This window comes from Rhinolophus hipposideros (assembly GCF_964194185.1).
Source record: "Rhinolophus hipposideros genome assembly, chromosome: 26".
Classification (NCBI taxonomy): domain Eukaryota; kingdom Metazoa; phylum Chordata; class Mammalia; order Chiroptera; family Rhinolophidae; genus Rhinolophus; species Rhinolophus hipposideros.
Genome location: NC_138072.1, coordinates 13,163,109 through 13,187,050, shown reverse-complemented (window position 1 = coordinate 13,187,050; position 23,942 = coordinate 13,163,109). Strand labels below are relative to the sequence as shown.

Sequence of the window (23,942 nt, the reverse complement as noted above, 5' to 3'; positions counted from 1 at the left end):
GAGGAGCCCTTCCTAATTAACCCTTAACTTCCTAGTCTGTCGTTCGCTTCCACTTTGAGTTCCTCCCATGTACTTCCTTTACCAGGCCTGACCTGGCTGTTGATTAGAGCTGCTGACCTAGAAAACATTCCCCCTCCATGAGAGCAGGGGGTGGGGCATCTGACATCACAACTTTCAGGCTGTCCCCCAGGGGTAGTTACACTGCTCTTCCTCCAGGGGCTAAGCACAGGCAGCCTTGCCGGCCCCACACACCCAGCTCTCCTGAAGCCCACACACCGCAGAGGACGCCAGGAGACGCCCCGTGTCTTCTTGGATCATCAACTGTGATCCAAGCCTCAGCCTGTGTCCTCTTGGATCACCAGCATGTGTCCCGGCAGGAAGGGGGATGTGAAGGCAGTTACGACACAGACTTACTTGTGCAAGGAAGGGACAATGACCTTGGCTCCAGAATGAGCAAACCTCTTCCCTGGGAGGGCACAGCTACAGAGAGTCAAAAAGAAAGGAAAATCCTTGCCCCAAGTCCCACTTGGCACTTGTCTGGGCTGTTCCCGGACCACATCCCAGTTCTGGCCGTGGGTCCAGGGAAGGTTTCAGACAGGGTTCAGACCTACTACATACTGGGGCTTTTCCGGGGTGGAACTTTACTATGCAGAACGATGCCAAGCCTGTAAAAGCGGGTAGGAGGTGGTGCGAGGGGAGGGGAGGAGGTAAGAAAAGATTTCAACATTCCATGGACAAAGTTACTGATATTTAAATACTACTCGAGTCTCACAATTTCCATGAATTCTGACAGGCAGATTAAGGCAATCTTTTTATGTGATTCGAATGACCTCATCTGCTAACCTGGTATATCCTACACAGGCCACACGAAGCAACAGTAATTACTTAAGTCACTATACACCTTAAATGCTATATACATAATTTAAAATGATACACCTGTGGAACTATACACATAGGAAAAATGCCAGTTATTAAAACACAGGTAGTATTCATATTCAAATATGACCGTGTATTACGTTTGATGTTTCAAACATAATATACAAGCCAAATGCTTCATTTAAAACTAAAAAGGGATAAAACAATGTTTATATTGGGATCTACACTAATTTACCATGACGGGTATAATAACTGTCGCTTTGATGTGGCCAACACTGGTATGGCAATTGAGATTTTTTTTCCATTATCCTATTACATATGACATAAGAGGTACGAAACATGGAGAATCTCTAATAATGCTAACCATTGTTTCGAAGGGAATGCTCTCCCTGGGGAAGGTCAGATTGAGCCAAGGGTAAGGGCCCTCTTGCTCCGCCCTAATCTGCTCTGGTTTATCCTGGTGTCTCTGTATCTAAATACTAAGTCCTCCCATAGCTGCGAGCTACTTTTGAAGCCCAGGTTAATGATGGCCTCCCTCTGGGCACTGAAGTCACTGTTTGGTGTCTCCTGTAAAATCCTGAGCCCACTAGGTTCCGAATAAGTCAGAGCACCCCCCAAACCCCTGAGAAGTCTTGCTATCCATCACAAGTTCTACTTTATTAGGCTACTCAGATGACAAGGGTTTCCCAAGCCCAAGAGAGACTTCTGGTCAGGGTGTATCTTCAGATCCCTAGGCCTCTAGGTCCTCTGGAAAAGGAGCGACCAATGGGGTTGCAGGCTGGGAAGGAGAAGGACTCAGCACCCCACCTCTCCTGTATCTAATACCTGGTTGCCACCCGCCCCCTCTAGTTTAATCATGTTTTGGGTAGGTGAGTCAGAGAGGAGGTGGGTGGTTATGTTTGGTTTTGCCATGTGTCTGGTATCCTAATGACCATGACTCCTCCCTCTACTGAATCCTACTTCTAGAGACTCCACCTTCAAGCCCTGCACTCAGCCTGATTCAGAATCATGTCTCCTCACCAGTACCCAAGGCTGTTTTCCCTTCTATAAAACAAGAAAAAAAATCATCGATGTGGACACACAAAAACAGATGACTTCCTGAATCAGACATGAGTTTGGTCCCAGAGTAAGGCCACGCTAAAAGTTCAGAGGTCACTGACCATAATTATCCCTCCCATAAAGCAGCCTTCCTTACCTGTAGCCAAGCAGCTTCTGAGGCAGTGACAAATAGCTGTGCCTGTTGAAACTCCAGAGGAAACATTCCTCACCAGGTCTCCCGGCCCAAGCTTCAGTGGACAGGCACCAAGAAAGTAAACAGACTAAAGCAATAGAAATGAGAGAACTGGTTCTCCTGCTCTGTAGATGGTTCATGACACTTCAATTATGTTCAACACAACATAGCCGAATCGTTTTTAACCTTTGCAGAGCCTCCTGGCTTTGCCAAAGAAATATTAGTGGAGCTGAAATATTCGAAATATTAATTGGACAAGTTGAAGCAGAGATGAGCAAAAAGATTCAAAGGTACAAATGAGTCTGTAAATGGTTATTCAAGGAACCGTGAGTGTGGTACATTTTGGGTACTGTTTATTTGCAATGTGTGTCTCAGAATAATATAATGCATTTCCTGTAAGCAATTCCACGGTTAGTTCAGCAACTGGCAGAGGAACCCTCTGTTCTGATTGCCCCAATCGCTCTGCTGCCATGATTACCAGATTGAAGCCTAAAGTCAACACAAAGAGCTCTTAACGCACAGTCTTCTTGACAATCTGACTTAGTGTCTAAACAAATGGGTCTCACTTATAATATCTCTGCTGTGGCGCGAATGGAGAGAAGGGTTTACTTTCTGGTCATTGTTCCACTTATCTTCTCAGCTCCATGCTGTGAAAATCTCCTTTCAAAATTTATCAACGACATAATGCAAGCTCACAGTAAAGAGACATATCCAAAGTTGTTCTGATTATGGTATTAGAGTTTTGCAAAAGAGTTACAATTTTCAATGCCTTGCAGGTGCCAAATAGATTTGTTTCCTAATATCATTTTGAGCTGTATTCTTTTGGCCCTGAAGCACTTTGTTTTTTAAAATAGCCATTCCTCTTGAAATATGGCCCACTTTTAATAGAGACATGGGTATAAGAAAGAGCTCACTTTCCTCGTAATTCTATCAGAAATACAACAGCACAAGTTGGACCATAAATGGCAGGCTGACAGTCAACCTCACATTTGGGAGGCAATAGGGAGTAGTGGAGACTGTGGTGAATTGGAAAACGCATAACCAGAATAAAGGTACAAGCCACTGTTAATGCCAGCAATTAATCTTGCACAAGTGTGAACTCAAATCTTTCTGGAGAAACCAGAAATCCAGATTCTTATAATTTCCCAATTTTTATATATGGACTCTTAAAAAAAAAAAAAAACAACAGTCCTCAGGTTGCCACTTTGCTACCTCCCTACAGCAACTGAAGGCAGTACGACTGGGAACAGAAGATCTACACTGGAAGTCGGGAACTTAAGACTGCCGGACCTAGCTCTGACACCAAGCCACTGTGTCCCCGGGCACGACACTTAACCGTCCTAGACCTCAGTTACCTTGCCTGAAAAGTTTGGACGTCTAAAATTCCTTTCAGTCCTAAATTATGCTACAGCATAGTCAAATAGGTTTTCTCGATGGTCAATTCCCATAAGAATAACCAGAAACATTGAAAAGAACGCAAAAGATAGATCACTGCGCCTCCTGCGGGGTCTATTATGCCGTCTAGACATGGCCTTGGTGTGGCCAAGCCACTTGGTTGATAAAACTACAAGAATGTGGACACTTTTATCAGGCCAGATTTCCTCTGTAATAGCTACACACCCATTGGGGAAAATAAAAATTGTGTATCTCCAGTATATCCTGACTGGGGCAGGGAGCCCCTCTCTACGAAACAGAACTCTCTTGGGTCTTTTGAATCAAACCCAGGGTTTTAAGGGAACAGTCTGAGTCCCAAAACAAAGCTGAGCAACAGGCCACCCTGAGCCACGACTCCTGCTTTGCGAGTTCACGGCCAGTCTCCCTGCAGTGAGATCTGTGGTTGCCACACCGTGGCCTTCTGCGTGAGCCAACTGTACTCAGACCAGCTCATTACATAAACCCGGCCATGGCCCACGTGTGAACAGGAGCACAAGGCTCCCCCTGCAAGGAAGCACCCAGGATTTCAGATACGGCACCTTTTTTTCGTCCTTTTTTCCAGGGGGCACAGGAAGGGACGAAAAAAATACTAAGCTGGAAAATAATGAAGGATGGGTAAATTAAGGGCTTTTTCCCCACTGCAAAGGTTAAAAATAGGCACCCTTTGGAGCAAACAGAAGTGTTCACATTCTTGTGCTTATATTAACTGTGTGGCTTGGGCAAGCTGAAGGCCCGAAGAACTGAAAGCCAAGTGAATTAAAAGCTGGCAGCTTCTTCACACAGGCCATCCTGACAGATAGCTTGGCTTCAAGTGAAGTGGGGAGGGGTATTCAGCACCTACATTCCTAAGCACTTTTGTGCATCACTTGTGAACAACAGGGCCTTTTTATTTGGTCATTAGCAGCTGCCGGAAGTATCCAGTATGTTTTGAAGAATGAATTACCTTTGAATCCAAAACCAGCTGTGATCTATCTCTTTGGTTCTGTATCTCTTAAGAGACATTCTCTTCACTGTGCCCTGGCTTTAGGTAACTAGTGTTTATTCTAAATCAGTTTATTCTTGCCATAAGGTCTTTGTCATCTCTTCCTTTTGCCTGGAATGCTCTTTACCCTGATCATCTAAAGGGCCATTCATTCAGATCTCAGCCTCCAGGGCGCCCCTCAGAGAGGCCCTCTCTGGCCATGCAGTAAAAGTATTTACCCATGACCCTACTTTAATTCTCTGCCTAGCACTTCAACCTGATATATTTCCTGTTTATTTCTTTCTTTATTGCCTGTCGTCCCTCACTGTGGAAATAAGGATTTTGTGTCTTGTTCACTGTGTATTTCTGCCTTGAATATACCAAACGCTCAATAAATATGAGTCGAAAGAATGGATGGATGGTTGGATGAATGGAAGAACCCATCCAGCAAACATCTGTGAGGGGCCTAGGGTGCACTGGGAAAATAATAAGGAATGAGACCCTCCTTCAAGGACTCCGCAGTCTACCAAGGAAGACCCACATTTCTATGGTACAATATGGTAGGAGAAATGCTTACAGAAGTGTACCAAGCCTTCTAGCCAAAAGGAATATGCGGACACTTTCTAAGGACAGTTAAGAGTTGGCCCAAAAAGCAAAGGTGCGAAGAGGGGTAGCCAGGAAAACACCTTGTTGAGAAGCATCACAACAAAGGTACCAAGTCTGAGAGCAGACCCTGGGTCCAGGAGCCTGAGGAGGTTCCTGGGATTGGTGCCACAGGCGAAGGAATAAGGGAGATTGGGACTTGAAAGTGACACACACCAGTTCTTAAAAAGGAACCTCGCAGACCAGGCTCTGGATGTTAGATTTGAATCCTCTAAGCAAAGGGAGCCATTGAGATGATTTTAAGTAAGAAAGTTACATGATGGCTTTAGGCTTGATAAAGATGATGTTCATGGCAGTGAAGGAAACTAATTAGAGAAAAGAACAAAGTTTTCAGGAGGCTGTTGCCCAGTACAGGTGAAAAATGTCAAGGATCCCAACTATTAGTGGTGATGAATAAAGAAAAGACAGATTAGAAAGCTATTAAAAGGATAGTCAATAGAGCTTAGTGACACTCAAAATGTAAGGTTAAAGAAAATTCCAGGTTCTGGTTGGTTATCAAAATTAATCGTTCTCAAGGTTGCCGGTTCGATCCCCACATGGGCCACTGTGAGCTGCACCCTCCACAGCTGGATTGAAACGACTGCTTGACTTGGAGCTGATGGGTCCTGGAAAAACACACTTAAATAAGTAAAAGTTTAAAAAATAAATAATTTAAAAAAGTGAATGGTTCTCATGCTTTAGGCCTGTGACGCCCTAAATTCACTTTGCTTGCGATGTGTCTGGATCTGAGTCTGCTGGCTTACATGAACTCATGGACACTTGCCCAAGTGGTTATCGACGGTCCTGGTGCAAATGTTAATTTATCTGCTCACTAAGTCAATTTGTATCGGCATCCCTCTGATGTACATGCATCAGGTCTGCAATGTGGATGATGCCTCTGTTCATAAGCATACACATGTTCTTATTTCAATGCAAAGCCATTTTTGGAGGCACACACTGATCCATCACCACAGAAGCATGACTATTGGTCTAAATATAGATGTGCCTGTCACCTCAGAGAAAGAACAGACCAGAAGTCATGATTCCACTTACTCCAAGGAAATTTTAAGGTGAGAAAAACTGAAAAACAGATCACTTTCAAGTTTCTTCAGCCTGTAAAACTGAAAGAAAGATCAAATTATGATTACCTTACCTATGTTTCACTTCTCGTGACCTTAACTGCTAATTGTACCCCAGCCCCCTCTAATGCAGCCTCCACCCTGAACCCAAGGTATTTCGCACAATCCTCAGGGGGTATCCCACAGGTGCAGAAAAGCAAGTACACAGTTGGTTATGGGCCAGCCGCCCTGCAGAGATTCCCCAGTTTATATATTCTCCTACTCTAGCCCCCATCTGCTGTTGCCACCTAAGAGACTATATAATGTTAAAAGCATGGGCTCTGGTGCCTACCAGCTTGGGTTTGAATCCTGGCTGTACCATTTGTAGGCTGTGCGACCTGGGGCAAGTTATATAGCCTCTCTGTGCCTTAGTTTCCACTCTTGCAAAATAAGAATATGATCTAACCCACCTCATGGGGTAGTTGTGATGATTAAGTAAGTTAATATTTATAAAGCACTTAAAATAGTACGTAGCACACAGCAAGCACTCAATAAATGTAAGCTATGATTCCTACTACCACTGCCCCTGCTGGCGCTGGGAAAACCTCTGGTGGTCCAAAGGGAGAGTTTAAATCTGATCCTTTAAAAGAATGAAAGATCAGCTGTAATGTTCAATGACTTGTAAGTGAAAAGCAAGTATAAACTGTAAAAACATGCTAAAGACCAAAGAAAAGTTCTGATAAGAACTTTTAATTTATCTTTGATGATGAAGTACCTATCAATTGTCTTAACATTAGGACAGGGAGAAGAAAATAAAATTTTAAACATGACACCATTTACATTAGCATCAAAACCACCCAATACCTAGGAATAAATCTAATAAAAGATATGCAAGATTTACCTAGAAAATCAAGAAACATTACTAAGAAAAATCAAAGACCTATATAGAAAAATATGCCATATTCCTAGACACAAAGATTCAATATTATAAAGCTATTTGTTCTCCCCAAATTGAGCTACAGATTTTATTCAATCTCAGTCAAAATCTCAGCATGTTGTTGTGGAAATTGAAAAGATGATTCTGTTTTCTTCTATGACATGCAAAAGGCCAGGAATAGCCAAGACAATCTTGAAGAAGAAAAACAGAGTTGAAAGATTTACACTAGTAGATGGCAAAATAAAAAATTACAGCAACTAAGTCAGTATGGTATTCATACAAAGTTTTATCAACTGAAAAATAAGATACACAAACAGACCAATAGAACAAGAGAGTTTAGAAAGAGATCCACACATGTACAGACCTCTAATTTATGCAAATGATACCACTGCAAGGCAGAGAAAAAAGGATTGTCTTTTCAAAATGGTGCTGACCACCTGGATACCCATGTGGAAAAACCAATGACCCTTAGCCGCTATCTCATACCAGTCACAAAACTAAGTGCTAGAAGGGGTGTAGACATAAATTGGAAAGACAAAACATTGAAACTTCCAGAGGATAACTAAGGAGAATATCTTCGTGCCCGTGAGGACAGGGAATGACTTCTAAAGTAGGACACGAACAGCACAAACCATAAAGGGAACAATTGATGAATTGGATTTCATTAAGAACTTCTGCTCATCAAGACACCACACCGTGGGAGAAGAAATTTGCCATACATATATCCAATACAGGCCTGGTATCCAGAATATATACAGAATTCCACAAACCAATAAGAAAAAGGAAACACAACTTTCAAAGCAAAAGACTTGAAAAGGCACTTCATAAAAAAAATCCAAATGGCCCCCAAAAATACATTTTAAAAGGGCTCGACATCATTAGTCATCAGAGAAACACAAATTAAAACTACAATAAGGTACTACTGGTAATGTTCGATTTCATAACATAGGTGGTAGTTTCACAGGGAAAAATTCACTGAGTTGTACACTTAAGGATTTCTCCACTCCTCTCTATATACTATACTTCACAAAAGTATGTTCTAAAAAAAAGAAAGAGAGAGACTTTAGAAATACATCAACCAAAGGCAATGTGTGGATCTTGTTTGGATTTGCTTCACAGAAGCCAACTGTTAAAAAGAATTTATGAGGGCTGGCCTGGTGGCTCAGGAGGTTAGAGCTCCATGCTTCTACTTCGAAGGCTGCCGGTTCAATTCCCACATGGGCCAGTGGGCTCTCAACCACAAGGTTGCCAGTTCAACTCTTCAGAGTCCCGCAAGGGATGGTAGGCTCCGCCCCCTGCAACTAAGATTGAACAGGGCACCTTGAGCTGAGCTGCCACTGAGCTCCCATCAGATGGCTCAGTTAGTTGGAGTACGGGCTCTCAACCACAAGGTTCCCTGTTTAACTCCCGCAAGGGATGGTGGGCTGTGCCCCCTGCAACTAGAAATGGCAACTGGACATGGAGGTGAGCTGCACCCTCCACAACTAGCACTGAAAGGACAACTTAACTTGGAAAAAAGGCCTGGAAGTACACATTGTTCCCCAATAAAGTCCTGTTCCCCTTCCCCAATAAAATCTTTAAAAAAAAAAGAATTTATGAAACAGTTGGGGGAATTGGAACATAAACTGTGTATTTGATGATAATTAAGGGATTATTAGTTTAGGTACCATGATGATATTGTAACAATGTTTTCAAAACGAGTTATTATCCCTTAGAGCTACATACTGAGGCATAAAAACATGTATTATAAATAAAATAATACCTTGGATTTGCTTAAAAATAATCAGAAGTGGGAGGGTAGATAAAACAAGAATAGATGAGTTGATGGCTATGGTAGCTGGATGGTGGGCACACGGGAAGCGCTGTACTGTTCTATCTTTGTGTATGTTTAAGATCTTCCATAATAAAACCTTTTTTAAAGCTATAGCAAATCCCAGGTTTATATATTTTGGCTACTTTTGACTCCTGTCTTCTACCCCTCCCCAACCTAATCAAGTGATAATATGTAGTGATGATGGAAACCATAACATTGAACCCTCAGGCTACAGGGACCTCAAGAAGTCATCTTGGCCATTCCTCCATCCATTATCAAGCCGAGTATCTGAAACAGAGAACCTACCCCACATCTGCACACTGACCAGCACAGGAGACAAAGTGTGCCTCCTCTCAGGGTAGTTAAAAAAAATAAAAATAAAAAAATAAAAAACTGGCCTAGGGACCTGGATATGGCAGAGCAATCATTTCCCTGTATTCTTTGGGGTATATGCCAGCGTGAGGTCTCAAGCAATTTGTTTGCCCTCCCTGAAAGAGTAGATTCCCCAGAAGCTCCTGGGGCCTCCCTGCACTGAACCTTCTGGTCTTGTCCCTAGACATGAAGCTTATGCTATCTAGCAGCATCTCAGTTAGCTATCTTTGGCTTCTTTTGCCACTGACCTGGCTGGAACTGCTACTGGTGAAATCAAGTATAAATTCCTCCATAAATCAAGTCTGCCTCTTTCTTATTCCAGAATCTTAGATTAATGTAGACTTACACAATTTAGAAACCCTCGTTAGACAGATACAAGAGGTTGCAAAAATAATCTGGCTCAGGCCTCCTGACTTCATATGTCTCCCAGGAAACCTTCCAAGTCTGAGCTTTCCTAGTTCACAGCGAAACAAAATTCCTTCATTCCTCTGGCCCTCATTCACCATTTCAAGATGTGACCTGTAATCTCCAGGTTACATCTAGCTTAGTGTGCTATCCCTTTTAGGCAAAATGCTGCATTTCAGCGAGGAGAAATGAACTGTATCTTTGATAAAGAGCTTTCAGGCACTCCCTGTGGAAGCTTCTAGAGGAAGAAAAACCTTTTACTGTCCCTCATGGGCTCACTTATCTAACAGTAATTAGGCTGATGAAATGATGAGGGCTTCAAAGGTGAGGGACCAAGGTTTCATAAACACAAAAAAGGCAAAGTTCAAACATAAATTTACGGGACTAGCTCTATTTCGTCTTTTGACCCCTAGGAATTTAAACAATAGGTACTTTTCAGACTAATACCAGGCATCTCCCAAAAGTAGTGTTGTGTAGCTTACATATAATGTCAATTAAGCGTGCACATCACACAGCTCTCCCACCACAGACCAGTTATGTGACTTCAAGTTTTCTGTGCTTTCGTTTTGCACCTGCAAAATGGGGGTCACAATAGCACATACCTCATTAGGTTGATGAGAAGATTAAAGTACTACACTACATGGAAACTACTTAAAACAATACCTGGTAAGTGACAGTTTGTAGTACTATTTTATTATTACAGAACCCCTGCCATGGATATGTGCCATCACTGGAAAAAAAAGAGTAAGAATGGAAACGGTGGAACTTGGAAACAAAATGAAAAGAGGAACGTTGTTGAAACTCTGTTGGCTAAACCTTACCATCTATTTCTAGCCAGTATTTCCGTAATATTTGTCAATAATTTGGGGATAGAGACAAAGATATTCTGAGATAAGGGGTCAGTGGGATAGCAGGAAAGCAGACATCCTTATTTCAGAAATGTATATAGAAAGGCTGCTCCTATGTGTGAAGACACAAACCCCATTATTCAAGAAAACAGCAGGTCTGGAACTCCTTCAGTCCTGATTTAGCCGAGCATGGCTCCGCAAGCCACAAAAAGAAGCTAACAGCCACTGTTCTGCTCTTTTATGGTTAATGACTGGCACTCACAGGCTCGCTCATTCAACCAAGTTTTGGTTTTTTTTTTTCCCAATTAGGCTATTATGTTTTACATTTGCCTGTGCATTTACTATTATTTAGTAAAGAGCCCAATTTTAAAATAAAAATAATGATCTAAAAAAGTCCAGAAATCCTTTCAACAGTTTTTTAAGCTTTATGAATAATTACCTACTATAGTCTTTCCAAGTTTTAAAAGTCTAGCCATTAGACCATTACTTCTACGTATAGGGGCTGTGTATATATATTTTCTCATAATAATTAAAACTGGTTTGTTGTTAACAATCATAGTTGTATTTTACCATTATTATTTTATGATTATCGCAAAGCAGGATGAATAGCATATATGAAACGGAGAAAAAGGAAGACTGCCCAAAGGGCCTGTTGTCTGCTATGCAGGGACTCCAGGGGCTATTAATTATTGATCTACTTTTCAAAGTTAATAAATAGGAGTGTCTTTTGCCCTTTATTCCCCAGATGAATTTAACCAAATGAGAGATGGGGGTGTGTATGTGCAGAGTTCACTGTCTGAGAACACAGGAGGTGCATGTAATGGAAAGCAGCAGAGTTTTAAAAAACAAATATATTTAATGTCAATTAAATATGCACATCACTGCTTTATCTGGCATGTTTTCTATTATGATTAAGTTTTCATGAATATAGTTATAGTTTCTGCATGTATTTTTAAAGACAAGTGTGCTTTAAAAACATAACATTTATTCATACAAAAAAGCAAAATTCAAATAACCCATCGACACTTTAAAAAGTCCTTTATGTAGTTTGTTAGAAAATGCAAACACTGACGGAAAGGCTCAAATGGAAAAAATAAGAAACTCCGTCCTCACCTCCCCAGGCCTTCCACCCAAAGGTAAACCACTGTGTGTGGGTTTCTATCTTACCAGGAAAAAAAAAGGATGAACATATACTAATTTGTTTACCAAAATGAATATTATGCACACTGTTTTGTGACACGCATTTTTTATTTAATAACATATCTTGATCCTATTACCAAATCAGTACATGGTGATTACCACATTGTTTGCTCTTGCACAGTGCTTTAGTGAATATCTTTGCACACGTAGCTTAGGGTTACATGCGTTTTGTTTTTTGTTTTGTTTTGTTTTTTTTAGTGTGACCTACCACCAAATTCAGTGCAACAAGTACAGGCTATCCCAAGCAGTCTATCTCAGCTGTGTGGCGAGAAAAGAAGAATCTAATTTCCTTGGTTTATTTCAGTTCCTTCAGAAAATTTCCTGAGACACTGTGACTGACCCCACACGGGTCCAAGGAACAGCTTGAGATGCTGAGAAAAGGACCATTTCCAGCTGAGAGGAGCTGAATACCACTACCTGTTCAGTTCTGACTGCGAAGGCTCCTGTAGCAAGGCAGGAGTCCCGTTTGCACTTCCATCTACCTGTGGCCTCTCCTACCCCACTTTCAGGAGTGAACTGAATGCTCATGGAATGGAATGTTTGTAGAAGGGGGAAATAAGCAAGCACTGGAGAGACATGCGTGGAACAGCAGGTAAAAGTGCCTGATGACTATGCCCTTCATTCCATTACACAGGTGTTGGAAACTCCCCGTTCACGGGAGACCAATACAAAGCATGACATTCAGAGTTGTCTGCCCAGAGGTGCACAGGAACACACAGTTCAGTGGCAGAGTTGGGGTAAAAAAAAAAAAAAAGACGAGAATCTACAACTCAGAAATATTAATAATAACAAAACCATCTTATATCTTTGCACTTAGTTGCCTCAAATCCTTTGTGAAATGGTGAAGAATTTAAATTCTATTTTGAAACCTTTCAACTTAGTATTCTTCCAAGTACTTGTTATCTCATTTGACCCACACATCAATTCTAATCTACGAGGCAGGTAGGCTGGTGTCATTATCCCACTTGAAAGATGAAATGACTGTGGGGCATCCAAGTTAAATGACTTGCCCAAGGTCAACAGCTAACTGAGTATCCTCACTTCAAGAACCGTGCTCTTTCCTGAATTCTCAAACCCAACAGGTCCAGCTTGCTAATGTTAGAACCCCAAAGGAAAGCTAAGAATGAAGCTAGAGACGTAAATATAAATATATCCCTCTCCAGGAATACCTGGGATCCCGAAAACTACCTCTTCCTAATAGAAATTTAATGCATTGAATAATATTGATGTTGTTAAGTATCAGGTTGAGATACCACACTTAAATCTTGACAGAAGAATAGCAGTCTCTCTTAGTTTTACAAAGACGTCTGTGAAAATGTGGTTATATGTTTTATTATGAACACACATACTCTCTCAACTTTTTTAAATCTAGTGGCTCCTAATTTTCACAATTAAGACACTGCCTTGGATAGTACTGATGATTGATCATCTGTCATTTAGGGTCCTCTCTGATGACTTGAAGAAGGGGTCTTAGCCAGTTAAAGGACATTACAAGCAGCCTTCAAAATTGGAGGCCTACAGCAATGATACTCACAGCGAGGCTAGGAGGCTGGAGTCGTGAAAGGCTCCCCTGAGGAGGTCCGTCCGGAATGAGCTGCGTCTTGAGACACTGACTGGAATCAGAAAGGTAAGAGAAGGTGGGCGGGTGTGATCAGAGTGCACTTGGACTTCACACATTCAGAATTCTAGTAAGAGCAGTCTCGGTCACATCAAAACTAGGAAAGCTGGGCTCTCCATGTTCAGTTTAGACAGCAATAGGGCCCAGTGTCTTTCTCCTTTCATCCTCTTAGTTTTGTTAACGAAGCATGAGCCTTCTCTGTAGCTACCACTAAAGGACTGTTTCCTTGAGGTAAGCCACAGATTTTTATTCAGGAGCTTGTCTCAGTGCTGCTGTAGGCCAAATAGATTATTATGAGCAATGCTGCCAAAATTACATTGTGTATAAACAATAATTTTAACAATGGTAAACAATTTGAAGAACCCTAATTTTTAACAATAAGGTTGTGTCAAGTTCACATACAAACAGGGATACCTGAAGGTGTTGACTCTCTAGTAATCCAGGCTCTGTGGGATACAGTGACAGAGGCCCTAGGGACGTTAGCTGGGACTCAGGTCTGTCTCAGGTGAATAAAAACATCGAATGGGAGTCACCTTCCGATTACACTGCCGTCCAGAAGCCTCTTCAGAGATGAGAACCGCAAAGCTAACTCTCTGGAAGACCCTGCATTGGTCCTCCTCTCCCTTCTTCCGGTTTGAGGGTCCACGGAGCTCAGATGTACACTAAGGTCTCACAAGCATCATTTTTTATTACTATTTTTAAATGTAAATGGGACTGTCTCGGGGCGGCCGGTTAGCTTAGTTGGTTAGAGGGTGGTTCCATCCCCACAGGGGCCATTGCGAGCTGCGCCCTCCACAACTAGATTGGAACAGCTACCTGACTCGGAGCAGGTGAGTCCTGGAAAAACCCACATAAATAAATAAATAAATAAATAAATAAATAAATAAATAAATAAATAAATAAAATAAAAATAAACGTCTCCCAGGGCCTCAAAGTTACTGAGTTATTAATAAATGCTGTACATTTCAGGGATATAAGAAGGATTACTTCAGTCTATGTTTTTTTTTTTCCACAGGGAAACTACTTCAGAGAAAGATTTTTTTAAATGTCTGAGAAAACGTCTGTGCGTCTCCGGTGTCTCGACTACCAACCGCATCCATGGAAGTAACTGTTAGGGGGAATGTTGACCATGCACCAGGGGTCAAGCTTCGGCCCAGTTCGACATGCAGGTAAGTCAAGGTGACTCAGAAGCCTCACGTTTCACCTTAAAAGAAGTGCAGCCGGGATCCCAGGTGGAGTCTGCCTTCTCCTGAGGATGCATGTTTGGGAGGCAACTGCCTGAGGTCGTCCGTGCTGCCCAACCTGGGCCGGGACTCCGGAGGCAGCTGGAAGCGAGAAGGAGGTGCCGGGCCCGCGCTAAACCAGAGTGGAAGCCTCTCAGCGAGGTCCCTCCCCTCCTCTCCGCACCCACTGTCTTCCTGTGACTTCTCGTCCCCTCAGATGTGGCTCTTGTAGGTTATGTCACCTTCCCCGGGTGGAGCACAGATTCTCCTCTCTGCTCGTCATCTCAGACCCGCCGGGGTGGCCCCGGGCCCAACACCGCGGGTGGCACCTGGCTGTGGAAATTCGAGTTTTTCCACACGAAACCGAGGAGGTGGAGTCCTGGTTGCCATGAAGTGAGCCCCAGGGCCTACCGCACCCAGTGCCTCGAACTTCGCGTGGCGCACCCCCGCCCCCTGCCCGACCCCCACCTCGAGCCCGCAGTGGAGACCCCGCAGGAGCTCCGCACGCCTGACATTTCTAGGTCACACAAGTGTACACACGCACACACGCGCGCGCACGCGGCCGCGGCCGTCCTGTGCACGCCCGGACTCTGAGGGCGGTGACAAACTTACTCCTGACGGAGGCAGCCCCGCCAGGGCGCCGGGGAGAGGCCGGGCCCGGGCGCCGGGTCGCGTCGGCTCGGGTCGGGTCGGGGTCCCGGTCGGCCCCCGCCGGCCCGCGGGCCTCTCGCCCCTCACAGCCCGGCCTGCCCCCCGCGCACGTGCCGGGTGACAGGCCCCCTATAGGTTCCATACCTGCCACCGGAAGTGAGTGAGGAGGGCAGTATAGGCATTTCCTGTGACGCGAGCGCCTGGACTCCATTAGGCAGCAGCTGGGGGAAGAATCAACACACCAGGGAGCGGAGCGGAGCGGACCCGAGGACAGAGGCGGCAGCTGCCTCCGCTGCCGCCCGCCGCCGCCGTCGCCACAGCCGGGGCTCAGCCCAGCGGCGGGCCCCGCGCCCCGCAGCCGCCCCGCCGCGACCCCCGGGCCGCGCACCCCGAGCTGCCTCCGGGAGGGGGGGGGGAAAGGGCCCGGATCCTCCTTCTCCCCCTCCTCCTCTCCCTCCTCCGCCCCCGACCCTGACCCCCACCGGCCCCGCACCCCGACCCCCGCCTCCCCTCCCCGCCTCGCCCCCCCGGCTTCCCACCACGGCCTCTCTCGGCGAGGAAACTCTGGCCTCCGCTTCCTCCTCCTCCGACTCGGACACCGGCGGAGCCTCCCCGCCCCCGCGGAAGAAACCCCGAGCCTCGGCGGCGGAGGGAGCAGGAGAGCCCGGGGCTTCGGCAGGCAGAGCAGGCCTCTCCCCTCCGTCCTCGTCGTCCTCGTCCTCGTCGTCGTCGTCCTCCTCCTCCTCCTCCGTGGTGGTAGTGGTGGGACTCCCCCCGGCTGCTGCCCCTTCCGCCGCCGCCCCCCACCGAAGTAGCGGCCACAGCCTGCTCGGCGGCAGCATCATGCAGGCCAACGGGGCAGGAGGAGGAGGAGGCGGCGGCGGCGGCGGCGGAGGAGGAGGGGGCGGCGGGGGCCAGGGACAGACCCAGGAACTCGCCTGCCTGTCGGCCCAGAACGGGGAGTCGTCCCCGTCGTCGTCGTCGTCCGCGGGGGACCTGGCCCACGCCAACGGGCTCCTGCCTGCCGCCCCCTCCGCCGCCAGCAACAATAGCAACAGCCTGAATGTCAATAACGGGGTCCCCGGCGGGGCCGCCGCCTCGGCCCCCGCCGCCGCCGCCGCGGCCCCCGCCGCCGCCGCCTCTTCCTCGGCCACCCCAGAACTGGGCAGCAGCCTCAAGAAGAAGAAGCGGCTCTCCCAGTCGGATGAGGACGTCATTAGGCTCATAGGACAGCACTTGAATGGCTTAGGGCTCAAGTAAGTATCCTTTCCGGGCAGCTGGTGTGGACAGACCGAAGGACGGAGGCCACCGGGGGTGGGGGGCGGGGGGGCCCAGAGCTGGATCGGAGAATCAGTGCTGGGCACGCAGGGCCCGGGACGCAGGAGGACGCAGCTCACACCGGCCGACCCAGCAGGAGGGGCTGGCCCGCGGGGAAATGAGGGGAAAGCAACCGGTCTGCGAATTAGGAGAGGACCCGGGGTGGCAGAAACCAAAAGGTCTCCCCCTCCCCACGCACCTTCGGAGCTTAATTGTCTGTCAATACAGACAGATGCGGGCGCGTGTCTGTGTGTGTGTGTCGGGGGAGGGGTGGATGAGAGCCGGTGGAAATAATGAACCTTGGAGGATTTGTTTTTCAAGTATCTCTCAGAGGCATCTTTGTGGGACACCTCCCCACCCCCAGCCATGACAGACAACCCAGGCAAACTACCAATCAGAAAGGACAGTCACCTACAAGTGTTTATGGGAACTGAGGGGCTGGGATCATCTGGACGGAGGTTGTTGAATAAATCTGATGGGAATAATGAAGTAAGATACCGCGTTGCTGTCATGTAAAGGCCCTTATGTGTGTGTACACGAGGCCTACCACTAACTGGGCTGCAGTCCCAATTTAATGCCAAGAGGATGATTGCCTCTGAAAAAGGGACGTCTGATCTGGTGAATCATTTATTTTCCAATGCAATGTAGGTGGCCTTGTGTACCTAAAATAGGGTGAAGGTAGACAACGACCTTGGCCCAAAACCACCGTTTTGTGTACACACAAAGAAAAACTAAGGAGGTGGAAGGTAGGATTGGTGGCAGTGCCTTGGAGCCTGGTGGAGAAGCAGAATCACACTAAGGGGCAAAACATGGAACAGTGTCCTAGCTTCACAGCATAGAAAAAAATAAGCTTCTAGGCTAGCTGATATGTAGTTTTGGATTTACAGATTTCTTCTGGGGAGGGGGTGGGGAGAACACTTTTTAAAAGTGACATAAGTGTTTTGATTCTCGGGCAGATGATTGCACTGTTTAACCAAAATAAATGGGGCTGAATAAGAAAGCAGTGAAATATAAACAAATATGTAAGACTGATAAAGGAAGATTCTTAGATATCAAAATATCTGATGGAAGAAACTACATTTGATGAGGTTCTATCTAAGCTCTCGAAGAGAAATATATATCATAGGAAGCTTTATTTCACCTTTTTTTTTGCCAAGGATTCGTATGAAAACAGGTTTTGTAAATGCTAACAGAACATATTACTGAGACAAGAAGCAAGCTGACAGCAGCAGGACGAAATAACTCGTGACTGTTTGGAACCTACACCATAGTAAATTTGCTATTTTTAGTAGAGAGAGAAAGAGAATGATTTTTGATGCTGGATTTATTTTAATTTTAAAGACTGACCTAGTAGAATTTCTATGCAAACATAATACCTGGATATAAGGCTCTTCCCTAACAGGTCACATTCTATCACCTTGTATGGAGCTAACAGTTTTTGTCTTTTGAAATGTAGTAACATGGTTAGTATGTAGATCCTGGTTTTTCATTTATTTAACCCGTTGATTACAACACTTTTTCAGAAATTTTATACTTCATTAAACTTCTGAGGCATCAAATGGCAAAAGTGGGAAGAAGTTAGTTTGAGTCTAGTGTCAAAAAGGCTTTTAACTTGATATAAATGAAGGTGGCAGTTTAAAAATCAAGTTTGTTTAGCCAAGCACATTAGAGCTATTTATTTCTTTCTTCATCATGAGGTTAGCTTAAAAACTTTGGCAACTGTTTTCATAGGCGTTAGTTTATTTGGAAGAGTAAACCCTAAAGTTGGTCAGGTCTTTTTTACACTGTATCTCTCCTGCAGCCAGACTGTTGATCTCCTCATGCAAGAGTCAGGATGTCGTTTAGAACATCCTTCTGCTACCAAATTCCGAAATCATGTCATGGAAGGAGACTGGGATAAGGTAAAGTAGGGCATATAGAGCTGTGTGACTGCTGCTAAAATTATATGTTTGATGTGCATTTTGTGACATTTCTGTTTTTTTCTTATACCAATTTTTGCAGGCAGAAAATGACCTGAATGAACTAAAGCCTTTAGTGCATTCTCCTCATGCTATTGTGGTAAGAGGCGCACTTGAAATCTCTCAAACGTTGTTGGGAATAATTGTGGTAAATACACTTTTGTTCTTAGTTTCACATTTATGCTTATTTTAGTAGGTTATTGATAACTCTAGGCTTCTGCCTCTTATAAAAGATAAGACCTAAGAATAATTAAATTTCATGTAATTAGATTTGTAAATTAGGATGAGTGTTTATGATTTAAAGTTTGAGTTTTGCATTTTTAAAAACCATGTTTAGGAAGTATGTCATTTGAACCTAGTTTATAAATTAAGCTTCTATAAAACTATATTGAAAGATCATGCTTTCAGTGCTATTAATAGGGGTTGTATATTTATGGAGTAAAGGATAAATTGTACCTTTATATTATTTAAAATACTCAATATGCTGGTAAACAATGTGTTTGGGTGTGTGGATATCAGTATTGCCTTAAGTAGCTGATACTTTATTATTTTTTCAGTCTTTGGGAATTTTAATTATAGTTAATTCAAACCAATTCCATTGGTGTGCTCACCATTTTCCATTCTTGGATTCTAGTTGTGTGAATTGACAGTGTCAAAATTTGTGTAATATGTATCACTCGTCTGTATGTACATACCCTGGTCTGTATGTAAATTTCACCATTGGGCTCTGCTTACTGGCCTTATTTCCCCAACAAGATCTATTTAGTAGTTTACCTGTTAGTCTCTTTCATAAATCTTGATGAATCTTTTATACTGGTAGGCTTTAGTTCTTCAGTAGATGTTGATGAGGGAGAGGAGGGGATAAGTTTTTTCCTAAGTGCTTGTGATTGGAAATCATGAAGAATCAGCTGCTGGCTGCTGGCTGCTGGCTTTTTAACTTCTAGCTGATTCATTTGTTGTCAAAAGCAGTTTCCTGTCTGGTGGGGGAGGGAAAGAGGGTGAATAGGAAGTGAAGTAGGGAAACCAGCTGTTTGTTAAATATTTGTAAATGAGTGTTACTTTCTGATTTTTTTAATTGGGTCAAACATTCATCTTTCTTTCTTTGTAAACCTAATAGAACTTCCTGGTTTTGCTTTTTGGGTTTGGTTTTGTTTTTTAATCTTAATTACAAAAGTTTTCAAATTCTTAATGTAATCTTATACAATAATATAATCCTAGAGAATGGACTTCAGGTGAATTAAAGGTGCAAACAAGTATGAACAGTATCGGTTCCTTTAAATTGATGATCTAGTGTATTATCTTTTTTCATTTAGCAAATACTTAAAATACTAAAATTTTTAAGTTACTGTTGAATCAGACGATTGATAATAAATTAACTCACGGAATAATCAATTCCATAGTAAATTTTAAAAATGAAAATACAGATGTTAAAATAAACATCTGTTCAAATGGATCACAAATTTTCCAGTGACTAAATTTTTCCCAGTCAGTGTATTTAGAGTTTTAAAAATCCCAAACACCTCAGTATATTTTAATTGGGCAGCTTTTCATAAATTGTTAGCTCTGACAGAATGGAAGGTGACCCTAAAATAAAGACAATTAATGGCCCAAATAAGAATTGGGGTTTTTTTCCCCATCGGACAAGTTAGCACTGCTTGTATGGTAATAATGAAGAACTTGATGGGCTATTTTAAAATAAGGGTGTGATCTCTTGGAGGATTGTTTTCCTTTTTTAAACTTCACCCAAATTATATCTGTACTTTAGTAGTAAAAATATGAATAAGCTCACTTCCTCTTTTTTTCTTAATTTGTTTATAGTAATTTGAGACTTCTGTGTTGGATTTAGATTATATCTCATTAGAAACCTTCATTAGAAGCAACATGTAAACTGAAGAAAGGTAGTTGTAGATAATAAGGAGCAATCCTTTCTTTTTGCAGCCTGTTCAGTCTATAGAACATTCTAGGATCTAATAAAAGATGAAGATTAAATCTCTGGCTGAGCCTCACGCCATCAAACTGTTTAGGTATTTATACAAAGAAAGGGGTTCCAATTTTATCTCACTTTAAGCATTGATGAATCAATTGCTTTTAAAGATTCAGTTCAGCATTTTTCACCTTTTTAATTGTGTTTAGATTTACTCCTCTCCCCCACTCCATCTCCAGAAGATAATCTAATGTAAGCATAAATTTGTAATAATACCTTAGAAGACAACTATTTGGGGTTTTTTTTATAACATAATTATTTTAATTGTATGCCAAACACGTTTTGATGACTTAGTCTAGACTAAAATTGTATTTTACTTTTTAAATCAATGTTTTTAGTGACCCAATCCACTTTCCCTCAGTGACCCCACTCTCACCCCCCACCATTTTTTTAGAATGGTTTCCAGTCAAGTTACTCGAAATAGCAGAATTTGCTCTGGATTTTCTGGAAGCTGAGCTCATGAATCAACATTCTTTAGTTTGGGTTCAGATATGCTTAGCCATGTCTAGGGAATTTGGGTGCGTATTTTGAGATCAATAATGTAGAAAACTTTCACATGTCTAAAAAATGTTTGATTCTTTTTGTTTTTTTCAATAGAAATATGCTTAGTGGAAGTGTTCAAATATTAACTTGGTGTATAAGAAATAACTAGTATATTTTAAAGTCAAATAGGAGTTTTGAGAACCATGGTTTAAATATAATTGATTTCCCCCCTCCTCTGAGTCATTTAATTGATATAACTTGGTTATAACCTTATTCAGAACCACTACTAAGTTAGCTAGGAGGCTGTCCTTGATAACCAGACTTCCTGTGTATCATAACTTCTGAGTTTTTCTTAAACACTGAGCTCAATGTAATGTGGGAGGAAAGGATGAAGCAGTCCAGATATTGGGTAGGATGGGAGACAACAGCTGGATTTACCATGTGCATGTAAGCTTATTCAAGCTTTCCTAGTCACTTACCAATTTCAACTTTCTGTTAGATAGTAAAAGAGAGTAAAAACACTGCTGTGCCCAAAGATGCTGCAAAATTGTGAATCCAGAAATAATCTAAAAAATGAGGAGTTGAGGAAAGACAGAAAGGAGAGTTTCTTTTCAGAAGAAAAAAAAAATCTTCATTTAAGAAGCTCATGGTCTTTTTAAAAACCGTCCCAGTCCTCACCTCAGCAAACTTCAATTTTGCCGGATTTTTAAAACTTTTTTAGTAAGTAATTAACATCATTTGTGAAAAATGTTTATTTTCTTGAAACTGTATTGGCATTTTTGTGCCTTAAATTTTGGGAAGTAAAATACAGTTTTACTCTCTACTCTTATGAGAATCAAATACTTGAACTGTTTTTAAGGAGAATGAAATTTTCTTTCTCAACCAAATCTCTTAGCTGTACTTGGCCAGCAGCCTGATGGCTGCCATATACCCCATCAAGATTTGATATCTGTTTGAGGATATTCTTTGTCTTAATCTGGATAAAATGACTCATAGAGAAATGTTCTTGCACTGCTTTTATAGCATTCCCTGAATACAGAAAAACGTGTTTATATTGGCTTCTCTCAAAGTTTTACTTTGCCTTCCTCTTCTCTCCTGCCCTGCCTCTGCCCATAGAAAGAGAATAACATGTTCTAGCAGGATCTTGGTGGGAAAATAAGGGGGGAATAGCCCTTGGGACACTGTCCCTACACACATTGGAATGGGGAAGGGGGTGTGCATAGGACATAATGATTGATAGCCAATAAACAAACAAACACACACAAATAAATAAATGAATAAAGATTTGCCCTGAATTAAAAAAAAAAATTTCTCCCAAATTCCCAATTGCTAAGGAAATTTAGTGAAGAAATGAAACATGCATTCTGGCCAGGTCCATGTGGCATTTAAATGAAAAAAATCTGCAACTAAGTATGATTCTCAAGTTTGAATCAAAAAATGCTATGTGAAATGAAACTTTTAACAGTATATTAATAAATGGAAAATATGAGTTCTTCATTCATAAAAAATTGAAGTTTTTTTTTCAGAAGATAAAATGGTGAGAATATCCAGAATTAACTTCACATATAAAATCCTTTTGATTTTTAGATTGTTTTGTTTTAGTCTTTTGTCTTTAGTTATTTTCACCTGATGGACTTCAAAGTGTTTTTTATTTGACATAAAAGTAAGCTTAAGGTTCGATGTACAGCAACATACTTCTTAGGGCGTCTTGGTAACTAATCTATTTCTAACTTTATGTGTAAAATTTGGTAAGCGTAATTTTTCTGGAGTTATAGGAGCTTAGCTCATAGTTTGAAATTTTTTTCTATTGTTCTTTAGCTATAGGTTTAAGATTAGGTTATTACCAAACATAAGCAGTGAATCTTATAAAAGATGTATTTAAATGTATGCCTAATTTACATGAGAGGGTTTGTTTTTGTTTTTCTCAAGAAACCATTTTTATAAGCTTGTAGGTTATGCCTTCTAAATACTCCCTAATAGAAAATTTTTTAAAGCAAGATTTATTAATTCCATAAATAGAATTATTTATTAATTCCATAAATAATAATTTCTCCACACCGTTTTTTGAGACTAGTATATTTTCACTGTTTTTAAAGTAAGTAAGCATTAACATTTTTAAAGTAAGTGGTTTTGAGATATTTACCACTATATTTCTTGGAGTCTCTAAATATAACTAACATTTCCTATCTACTAACTTTTCTACCTACATCAGTTGGCTTGTTCAAACACCACAAGTAGCAGAATACCTCCAAGCAGTGGTCCTTAATTAGGTTTAAGGTTTAAAAGAAATTGTAAGCTTGATAGTCATAAATATCTCTTTTCTCTAGCAAAAAGCTGCTAAGGTTATGATCACTTTCAAGTTAAAAGTAAAATAATAGAGTAAAGGAACATTAAAAAATATTAAAACCAAGCACATTTCAGGAAAAAAAAATGTGAAAGTGCTTCACAATAAGCTGGAAATGGTTTATCCTTTGGGGGGGAAAGAGCTGATAATAATTGTCTGTGCTTCATAATTAAATGCATCCATGATCAGATTGTTACCAATCCACAAACACAACTACTGAGTCCTTTTAAAGACTTTGGAACTCAGCTTTCTATTGTAGCGATCTCTTTATTGCCTCCTAGTGAGAGTGAGTCCGTCAAGCTTAGGCTTGTCTACTTTAATCATGGGACACTCAGTACTTTGCACCCCAACCTCTGTGCATTTGCTGGACAGCTCTTCTTATTTTCAGTAAGCCCAAATCTGACACTCTGCAATGTCTACCCATGGCTCTTGTTGTTTTCTGGTCCACTTAGTCTTCCACATTGTGGCTTTTAAATAATTCCTCCATTAACTGGATTTTCTGCAATCTTTCCAAACCCTGTTGTATAAACCTCCCTCCCCCCGCACCCCAGTGCCCTATTATTAAAAAGTCAGACTTAAAAAAACAA

At 42.3% G+C, this 23,942-nt stretch overlaps 2 protein-coding genes across 4 annotated transcripts in view; one reads left to right on the top strand and one right to left on the bottom strand.

Annotated features, from left to right (window-relative positions):
- Positions 1-386: 386 nt before the first annotated feature.
- On the bottom strand, positions 387-16,108 carry LOC308493199 (uncharacterized protein). Its single transcript, XM_081039092.1, has 7 exons — positions 15,414-16,108; positions 14,600-14,720; positions 14,212-14,232; positions 13,929-14,057; positions 13,312-13,390; positions 2,072-2,195; positions 387-665 (listed from the first exon to the last, which is right to left on the bottom strand). Exons 1-7 carry the CDS (start codon positions 15,478-15,480, stop codon positions 481-483), a joined length of 726 nt encoding a protein of 241 aa, XP_080895218.1. The 5' UTR covers positions 15,481-16,108; the 3' UTR covers positions 387-480.
- Positions 15,481-23,942, top strand: part of WDR26 (WD repeat domain 26) — a 37,983-nt gene continuing 29,521 nt past the window's right edge. For 2 of the 3 annotated variants that reach the window (XR_013992654.1, XM_081039090.1), the window contains exons 1-3: positions 15,481-16,525; positions 18,388-18,487; positions 18,588-18,692. Coding sequence is in view for 2 of the 3 variants with exons in the window: in XM_081039090.1 (XP_080895216.1) it covers positions 16,113-16,525; positions 18,388-18,487; positions 18,588-18,692 (618 nt within the window). In the remaining variant the exon portion in view is untranslated. The remainder of the gene's footprint in view (positions 16,526-18,387; positions 18,488-18,587; positions 18,693-23,942) is intronic. The other variant, XM_081039091.1, reaches the window with a different exon arrangement.